At 40.4% G+C, this 10,133-nt stretch overlaps 1 protein-coding gene across 3 annotated transcripts in view; it reads right to left on the bottom strand.

Annotated features, from left to right (window-relative positions):
* KCNH3 (potassium voltage-gated channel subfamily H member 3) overlaps nt 1-10,133 on the bottom strand; it is a 38,506-nt gene that overhangs the window by 22,645 nt on the left and 5,728 nt on the right. For all 3 annotated transcript variants that reach the window (XM_069092607.1, XM_069092608.1, XM_069092606.1), the window contains 4 exons: nt 8,208-8,341; nt 7,621-7,864; nt 7,124-7,281; nt 6,813-7,020 (listed from right to left, as the gene is read on the bottom strand). In XM_069092607.1, coding sequence (XP_068948708.1) covers nt 6,813-7,020; nt 7,124-7,281; nt 7,621-7,864; nt 8,208-8,341 — 744 coding nt within the window. The remainder of the gene's footprint in view (nt 1-6,812; nt 7,021-7,123; nt 7,282-7,620; nt 7,865-8,207; nt 8,342-10,133) is intronic.

A 10,133-nucleotide genomic window follows, 5' to 3' on the forward strand; every position in this document is an offset into this window, starting at 1 on the left:
AGGGGATCACCTTCACTACAGTAGCAATCTCAATAGGGCTTATTTTCAGGGGAGGGCTTATTTTAGAGGAATCTTACACAGTAAGGGGAGGGCTTATTTTCGGGATAGGTCTTATTATCGGGGAAACACGGTAGCCATGTGACTTTGGGCAAGTCCCTTAACCCCAATTGCCCTCCAAAAAAAAAAAAAAAACCAAAAAAACCCACCAAACAAACAAAAACCCCCAAATCATCCAATACTGGCTTAAAAATAGACAGGCTAATTAGTGGGAAAAATAGATATACAAGATATAGAATCAAACAAATATGGTAGCATAGTGTTAGATAAACCCAAAGGTCCTAGATATTGGGGTAAGGACTTACAATTCAATAAAAACAGCTGGAAACCCTACAAGGCTATCTGGCAGAAATTAGGTTAAGACCAACATTTCACACTATGTATCAAGATAAGTTCCAAATGGATACATGACTGATAAAAGGTCACATCATATACAAATTAAAGAAACAATGACAAAATTACCTCTCAAAATTATGGATGGGGAAGAGATGTAGAGAAGATCAAAGAAGAGGATAAAATGGACAATTTTGATTACATAAAATTTAAAAAGCTTTTGCATAAATAAAATCAATGCCATTCAAATTAGAAGAGAAAGTTAACTAGGAAAAAAATCTTTGCAGTAGATTTCTCTGATAAAGTTTTCATTTCCCAGTTATATAAAGAAATGATTTGGATTTATTAAATTTATTACAATCCATTATATTGTAAACTCCTTGAGGTCAAGGATTATCTTTTACCTCTTTTCGTATCCCTAGTGCTTAGCACAGTGCCTGGCACATAGTAGACGCTTAACAAATGTTTACTAAATTGAATTTAATTTATAACAAGAGGTGTTCCTCAATAGATAAATGGTCAAAGAATATGAATAGGTAGTTTTCAAAACTATCAGTAGCCACATTTTTAAAAAAATGCTCCAAGTCACTAATAATTAGAGAAATACAAATTAAAGCAACTTTGAGGTTCCATCTCCCATTCATTAGATTGACAAAGCTGACAGAAAAAAAAGAAAATGACAAATATTGCAGGGGCTGTAGGAAAACAGACACCTTAATGTACTGGGGCTCTTTTAATGGAGCAGTGAATTGGTATGACCATTCCAGGAGCAATTTGGAACTATTCCCCAAAAGTCACAAAAATATACAAACTCTTTGATCTAGTCATATACAAGGCCTGCAACCCAAAGAAATCAAAGAAAGAAAAAAGATTCATATGTATGAAAAAATACTTATAGCAGTCTCTTTTCTAATGGCAAAGAAATGGAAACTAAGTGGAGTCTCTATCAACTGCGGAATGGACATACAAATTATAGTATGAAATGATGAAAATGATGGTTTCAGAGAAACCTGGGAAGACTTGTATGAACTGATGCTTAGTAAAGTGAGCAGAATCAGAACAGTTTATAGAAAAGCAACTCTAAAAAGTCAAACAGCTTTAAGAGACTTAAGAGCTCTGATCAATACAGTGATAATCCATGATTTCAGAGTTTTGAAGATGACATGTGACCCATCTCCTGAGAGAGATACAAAATGAAACATACGTTTTTGTTTTTTTTTAACATGGCCAATGTTGGAATTTATTTTATTTGACTATATATTTGTTGCAAGGATTTTGTATTCTTTTCTTTTTTTTCAATTTTTTGGGGAGAGTTGGTGGGAGAGAGAGGTGGGTTAGGAATAGAATCTTCCCCTCCACTCCCTCAATGAGAAGAGAGACCAGATGGAATCTCAGATAAGTAGGACAACTTTGAAAGTTACATATTGAATTAAGAACAGCAAGCTCTACCGAATAAAGATTTGCAGTTTCATGAATGATTCTTTTCTTCTGTTCTACAGTGTGTATGGAAATGCTCATTTTATTGGGTGTTTTGTTAAGATCTTAATAAAAAATAAAAGGAAAAAAATCTCGGTCTAAAAATTGTTTAAAAAAAAAAAAAGAATCCTGGAGGCGGTTAGGTGGCACAATGAATAGAGCACCAGCCCTGGAGTCAGGAGGACCTGAGTTCAAATCCAGATTCAGACACTTAACACAAAAACTAGCCATGTGACCTTAGGCAAGTCACTTAACCCCAATTGCTCTCCGAAAAGCAAAAAAAAAAAAAAAAAAGAATCCTTGCCCTATTAGAGCACCTAAGATGGAGTATCCCGCATGAGTACCCACAGTGAAATAACGAAGGGTTTAGGGTATGATAAGATGTAGGGTGAAGTCAGAAGAACTAGGAAAAAAACACAGACAATGTAAAGAGAAAGAAAGAAAAATTACTCCAACAGCAATAAAAACAAAATGTGGTGTCATTATAGTGACCAGGCATGGCTCCAGAAGGGAGGTAAGAAAATAGACCTCTCTTCCCTTTCTTTCTCTTTCTTTTAAAATCTTCAATACAGGGATACTTCTGGGTAGTAAAGGGGAAGGCATATTTGGAAACTAATGTAATAAGACCACAAAAGGCATCCATAAAAATTAAAATAACAATTTACAAAAACAACCCAAGGTTGTTGGACTAGATTTAGGTACGTTATGTTTCTACGTCTATGATTCTGCGACTTGTCCAAGATCACATACCTAGTAAAAAGCAAAAGTAGGATTTCAGTTCAGGTTTTTTTACTTTAGATTCAGTAATATTTTTTCCCCAATACACCATGTTGTATACCTCATAGACTCAGAGACAATAAAATGTATATTGTGTAGTTCCAGGAAACAGAGGACCAGTGGGTGGAACTTCCACTAAATATGCATTTAATGTAAGTAGGAACTTTATGATTTAAGCTACACACTTAAATTTAAGTGGCATCTGGGTGGCACAGTGAATAGAATGTTAGAGCTGGAGTCAGGGAGACAAGTTCAAATCCTGCTTCAGATACTTACTAGCTCTGTCACTCTGGGAAAGTCACTTAACCTCTGTGTGCCTCAGTTTCCTCAACTATAAAATGGAAATCATAATAGCACCTACCTCCCAAGATTGTTGTGAGAATCTAATGTTAGCATATGTAAAATATTTTACAAGTCTTAAAATGCTATATAAACATTAACTATAAAAAATTGAAGAACTTTTTCCAAAAAAAAGTTAATACAGTTCAATAAGGGAAGCAGCTGAACGAGAAAAGAAATTTTTGTATCAAATATCTCACATGAGGATCTGAACTGGGGCAGGGATCATGGGGCAAAGGGGGATAGGTTTTGCAGAATGGGGTCTAGCATCCTATTGGGGCCAATCCTGTACCCTAGAAATAACTTGGGGCAGAGCTGAAAGCTGATGAAAAATGAATTCCCCAAGGTGGCAGGAGTCTGAAACAGCTTTGAGGTTCAGCCCCAGGGTTAAAGCTACTGTCAAAGGGGAAGAAATTAGACAATTAGAGACAGGGGAATATAAGCAGGGGGGAGTCTAAAATCACCAAATATCTTTCTCTCACAAGAAAGAAAATTCAATTAAAAACCTAGAGCACAAGTAGGTAAGTCAACAGAAAAGATACTAAAATCATAACGGAAGAAGAGTAACAATGCTTCTAAAGGATTTCAAGCCTATGGAAATAAATATTGCAAGATAAAGGAAAATCAATCAACACCAAGGAAACACAGAATCCTAAGTATTCCCAAGAGAACACAAAAACCCAGCAACATCTTTCAGAATGTTCCTGAGACAGATCAGAACCAGGAGATAAGAATTTAGAGAAGAATAAAGGGCAGGATCTGTGTCCTGCCTAGAAGAAAAAATAGGTAGAATAAAAAACCTGGAATCTGTGTTGGCAAATCTCTCCCAAGAAGCTAAAGAGAGTACAACAGGCTGGGGATAGAAATATACTAGTGACAAGCAGATCATACCAGATAACCTCATTTTCCTTTTAGGGACAGGATTATTAGGTTAGATTTGGGAAATGTTATAGGGATGACTTAAATAGGAGGTTCTTAACCTGGGGCTCATGAACTTAAAAAAATAATAGATGTCTATATAAACACGTATATGTATACATATATTTTTGATAACAATTCAACATAGCTGGTTTTGTTTGTAGCCGTACATATTTTATTTAATGCATTTCAAAACCTTATTGCGAGAGAGGGTCCATAGGCTTCCTTAGACTTCCTTAGGAGTTCAGGACAAACTCAAGGGTTAAGAACTCCTGACCTAGATCCTAGCAAAGCATTTGACATCTCTTACTCTTTCCTTGTGTAAAAGATGGACCAACGTGGGATTAGATGATAGATGGATTCAAACCTGCTTAAATGGCAAAACCGAAGGAATGGAAATGGTTTGATGCCAACTTGGAAGCTTTTTAGTAGAAGACCCAAAGGCTCTGTCCTTGGTTCTGGGTGGCATAACATTTCAATTCCTTATTCATGCTTCTCAGATTTGCCAGTGACATAAAGCTAGGAGGGAGAGTTAATACTCCGGATGACAGAATCAAGAGCCCCCAAAGATCTGATGAAATAGAACATGTAAGCTGAATCTGGTATTTAATGGGGATAAGTGTAAAAAGACTTACACACTGGTTCAAAACATCTAATTAGCACGTAAAATATTGTGTGTGGGGGGAAGACATCACTAGAAAGCTGCTCATGTGAAAAGGACGTGGGGGTTTTAGTGGGTTGCAAGTTCAATATTTGTCCAAAATGTGATGTGACAGTCAAAAATCTTAGGCAGCACTAAGAGAGGCAGGGGCAGCTACCCAGGTGGTGCAGGTCTATTCAGGAGTGCTGACCTCGCCTTTTGTTTTACCAAGTGGCAGACTCAATCATGTAACAGAGAAAGAGAGGATGTAAAAAAGTCAGGACCATTTTTCTTCTTAGGAGGACTACCCTCTGCCTGGATAGTACCCTAAAGGTCAGGGAATCCCAAAAGTGATAAAAACTCTGCCTAGAACATCCACTCCACTCCTACCCCCACCCTCCAATCAGGGGTTCAAATCCTGCCTCAGGCATAGACTAGCTGGGTGACCTTGGGCAAGTCACTTAACCTCTGTCCAAAATTATAAAATCAGGATAATAACAGCACCTACCTCACAGGGCTGTTGTGTGGATCAAAATATTTATTAAGTGCCTGGCACAAAGTATGTGCTTGTTTCTTTCTTTCCTTCATAGTGTCCAAAACAAAGCATTGTTAATCCTGATGCTGCAGACAGATGATGTCTGGAGTATGATGTTCTCTTCTGGACATCTGAATATTGATAAACTGGAAAGTTTTCAAAGAAGGGTGACCAGGATGGTGAAGAGCTTCCAGATCATTCCACAAAAGAATAAATCGAAGGGACTGGGAATATCTACCTGAAGGACATGATGGAAGGCTTCAAACATTTAAAGGACTCTCTTGGGGAAGAAAGATTAGATCTGTTCTATTTGTCCTTTGAGGGAAGAACTGGGAATAATGGATGTGAAAGAGGAAAAGATTTAGGTTTCATGTAAGAAAAAAAAAAGCTATCAATGCATCAGTGAGCAGTGGATGGAGTGCAGGGCCTGGAGGCAGGAAGATCTGAGTTCAAATCTGGTCTCAGATACTTACTAGTTGTGTGACCCTGGGCAAGTCACTTAAACCTCTTTGCCTCAGTTTCCTTATCTGTAAAATGAGCATGAGAAGGAAATGGCAAGCCATTCCAGTCTCTTTGCTAAGGAAACCCCAAATGGGGTCACAGAAAGTCAGACACATCTGAAAACAACTGGATGACAACATCAATGTATTAAAAACAAAACAAAACAAAATTGACGTTATATGCCATGTTCCACATCTGTGGCCCCCACCTCCTATAATAACTTCTTGGCTTCACTCCAGCCTTCCAGTCTCTCCACACTCAACTCATTCTAAATAAGGTCATCAAATTAATTTTCCTAACAAACAACTGAGATCACAATACACTACTCTACAACCTCTCATAGCATCTCACTGTCTACCAAATCATGTCCCACTTGGCTCCAAACTGTCTCTCTCCAGACTCCTCTCTCTAACACTACTGTCCTTAACACCTTGTTTTCCAGGCAAACTGGACACTTTGCTTTTTCTAGAATATGAACTGGATTTCTCCGCCTTTGTTTCATGCTCTTCCCTAAGCCTGGAATGCCCTCCCCTAATTAGCTTTACCATTTGACATCCTACTCATCATTCAAGGTCCAAATAAAATATTATTCCCTGTGAACTTTTCTCTGATTCCCCAAAAAGACGCGACTTCTCTCTCATTTGATTTCATGGTGCTTTATTCTCCCCAAATGTCCTGTTTGTAAACAATTGTTTGCATATTGTATCCTCCCCTCCAAGATTGTGAGCTCCTCAAGAGCTGGGCTTGTTTTGTTTTTTGCCTTTCTTTGCATCTCCAGTACTTAGCACAGTTCCTGGCAAATAGAAGGCACTTAGTATGACTGACTAATTTACTCTTAAGCCTTTGATATATTCCAATTAACATTACATTTATTTCTTTTCATATCACTATATAAGTACTTTAAGGGCAATGACCATATCTCATTTACATTTATATCTCTTTCCATGCACACAGTAGGTTTGGTAAAGTTAAGTTTTTTTTAAAAGGAATATAAAAAGAAGAATGAATGATTGACATTCTCCCCATATACTAGCCATGTATCTTACAGACGCACCCCTAGGTAGGATACCTGAATACACTCTTCAGGATCCCTTCACCCATATTGTAATTAGTTTCACGGACCCCACACAAACATACACACACATGCCCACATCATGTCCTTGCAAGTAGCTATTTTCAGTGCTCCCCTTCCCACCGTGCCCACCGTGCCCACTGTACCCATCGCGCCCACCGTACCGATTTCAGGGAGCTCAGATTCACTGCTTTCAATCTCCTGCTGTCCGATGTAGAACCAGATACAGGCCACCCAGTGGGCAAGGAGGGCAAAGACGGCCATAAGCAGCGTCAGCACCACGGCACTGTACTGAGAGTATCGGTCCAGCCTCGGAAGCAGCCGGAGCAGCCGTAATAGCCTCACTGTCTTCAGTAGGTGAGCCCCAAAGTACTGGAGGAAGGCAGAGGGAGGTCACTTCAGTGCCAGCTCATGCCAAAGCCCTGATCACACCCTACCCAGGCTTCCCTTCCCATCAGGCACTGAGCCTACTGACCACATTGACTTCAAAAGCGTGCAGCAGGTCAAAGGGCAGGGCAGCGATGACATCCAGTAGAAACCAGGTGGTGACGTAGTGGAAGCAGATAGAACGTGGGGCAAACACAACCTGTCCTGACTTGGACACGAATGTGGTGCGGAAATTCAGCACAATGTCTGCAAGGAACCCAGGGAGGACAGGAGTGTCAACATGGAAAGAACAGGGTGGCAGAGAGAGACAAGGCACTCCTTACAGAGGGAGGGAAAGGGGATACTGCAGCATCTGGAAGGTACCAAGGCTGGGCCGCTTTCTCCATGGAGCTCATGAGGTAAGCATTGAGGCTGAGCTAGAGAAAGTCTGGACCACACCTTAGAAGGATAGGGGGAAGAAAGGTCCCTGGCATGGACCTTCTGACAGGGACAGGGACCCTGGGTCCTGGCTGCTGAGGGCCAAGGCTACATTGGGGTGGGAGGGGACAACTGAAACCTGAAACCTTAAGAGTAATGTTGCTATACCAAGGATGAAGAGGACTTCAACAGCTAGGTCGCAGACACTGGGTGGACCTCGTGCCTCACTGGGCTCCCGGGCGGCACTGACACACACACTGTAGGGGACGGTGACAGCTACATAGAGTGTAGCAAGCAAGATGAACCCATCCCAGGTGGCCCGGAGTGCCCCACAATGCAGCAGGATAAAGGGTGATTTCCGGATGGCAGCTACTTTATACTCAGGCAGGTTTGGCTTCTCCCCAAATACACCCTGGTATAGAGAGAAGGATTAGGGGAATACACACATTCTCTTCCCACATCCAGTACCCCAGTGCTACCAGGTGGGGACTCCTCTAGGGCACAGTGCCCAGGAGAATTGGTCATGAACTCTTTACTTCTTTCCTGAGTATGTCGGGGAGAGAGTGGCCTGAGCCCTTGGGATCTAGTCTTGCTTAGGGGATGGGGAATTATGGGTAGTGATGAGAATCCCACCCTGCTTTCCATCAGCCCATTTGTCTCTCTTGACATCTGAATATTCCTGCTTCTCCCCTTCTCCCATTTCACCACCCTCTCAGCCCAGCCCAGCCCAGCCCAGTCCAGTTCCCATTTCCAACCTTGTTGAGTTTATGCTTGTTTTTTGGCTGCTTCTGCAGGTGCCCAGACAGGTGGTAGAGTACAGCCCGGCTCCGGCGCCTATTGGCATTGAAGCCCTTGGACCCTGACCGGCCGTACCTACGCCGCCCACCACCTGTGGGAAAGGGGCCCTTGAGGATGATGGGGCAAACAGAAAAACAAACAACTAACCCACAATACTTTCGGTCTCATGTGTGTATAGAGTGAGTCAGGGTACCTTTCTTTTAGTTTGACTTGAATAATCTATTCTCTTGGGGAAATTATCAATTAATTAATTAATTAATTAATATTTATTCAAGAGCATCTCTCCTTCCCAGCAATAGACTGACAGAAGACTCATGAACTAATTTTCTCTTCTTCCTTGCCCCCTATCCCAGAAGAAATAAATGGTGATCTATTAGAAACAAGCAGATTACAGTCACTGGAAGGGACATCATAGAATACAGTATTAGCAACCCTAGGATATTGCATATACACACTATAGGATATAGTATATGGCAACCCAGAGGGTAGATCAAGGTAGCCACCAATCATCAGAGATAGGTAGGGTTAGTGGGAAGGGAACAGGTGAGTGAAGAACCCAAGTGGAAAGATTGCAAGCAACAGTGAGAGGCCTGGATATTTCTGCAAGCAGGCAAAGGTGGCTGGATGCCCTAACTCCCAGACCGAGGTTATGCTGAGGTATAAGGGAGAAAGAATATTAGACCTGGAATTGGGGGACCATCATTTGAATGCCAGTTCTAGGCCTAGTTTACTCATCTATAAAATTAGGGACTTTGGAGATAATGACTTCTAAGGTCCCTTTCAGTTCTCAATCTTATGACCCTATAACAATGCCAATGAGAGGAACATTTGCAGGGCACTTCATAGCTAAAAATTACTTCCACATCCATTTGCTTATTTTATCCTCATGAAAATCCTGTGAATTAGGTCAAACAAATATCATTACACATGTTTTATAAAGAAATTGAAGTTAAACTAGGGCATCTTATCCCAAAGTCATACTACTAGTAATTTAAAGAGTTCAAGCCCTTGTCTCTCTGACCATGAATCTTATACTCTTTCCTATATATGAGGCTGCCTTGTTTGAAGCATTTTTAAGGTCCCCTTCTTGAGAGCTCTAGAAAAGCAATCTGGATAAGTAAGTGCTGGCCTTTTTGGGGAAGTAGAAAGAGTGCTGACCTAGAAGGCAGAGGACCTAGATGGCAGTCTGGTTCTGACACTTAATAGCTTTGTGACTACAAAAAAAATCACAAGCTCTAAGCCTTAAGCTTTCCCATCTGCAAATGGAGATAATAATGAGGCCTTACCTATCTCTGTGAAGAAAGTGATTTGTAATCTTAAATCACTATACAAAATGCAAAGTACTACAGTTATTTCTATTACTACTATTATTATTACAATAGAGATTCAAACATTATAAGTTTATTAGCCTAAAAGCAGTTGAATGGTGTAGCAGATAGAGTGTTGGACCTGAAATCAAAAAGACCTCAGTTCAAATCTGGCCTCAGACACTTACTGGCTATGTGACCCTCAGCAAGTCACTTTACCTATTTACCTCAGTTTCCTCATGTGTAAAATGAGGACAATAGCATCTACTTCCCAAGTTTATCATGAGGATAAAATGAGATATTTGTCAGGTGCTTTTCAAACTTTAAAGATCTCTATAAATTATAGCTAATGGTAACATTAATGATTTTTTCTTCCAGTGAGGGGTAAATCTATTTATTTTCCTAACAAGCTGAGGGACCAAAAAAAAATGCTTCCCCCTTCCTTCCCTGAAGGTAGAGAGATGAAAGGAGATAGATAGATAGATAGATAGATAGATAGATAGATAGATAGATAGATAGATAGATAGAAAGAGAGAGAGAGAGAGTGTGTGTATGTGTGTGTGTAAGAGACAGACA

The sequence above is a fragment of the Petaurus breviceps genome, unplaced genomic scaffold (assembly GCF_028583685.1).
Source record: "Petaurus breviceps papuanus isolate PSGF00001 unplaced genomic scaffold, PetGlider_PUasm1.0 191, whole genome shotgun sequence".
NCBI lineage: Eukaryota > Metazoa > Chordata > Mammalia > Diprotodontia > Petauridae > Petaurus > Petaurus breviceps.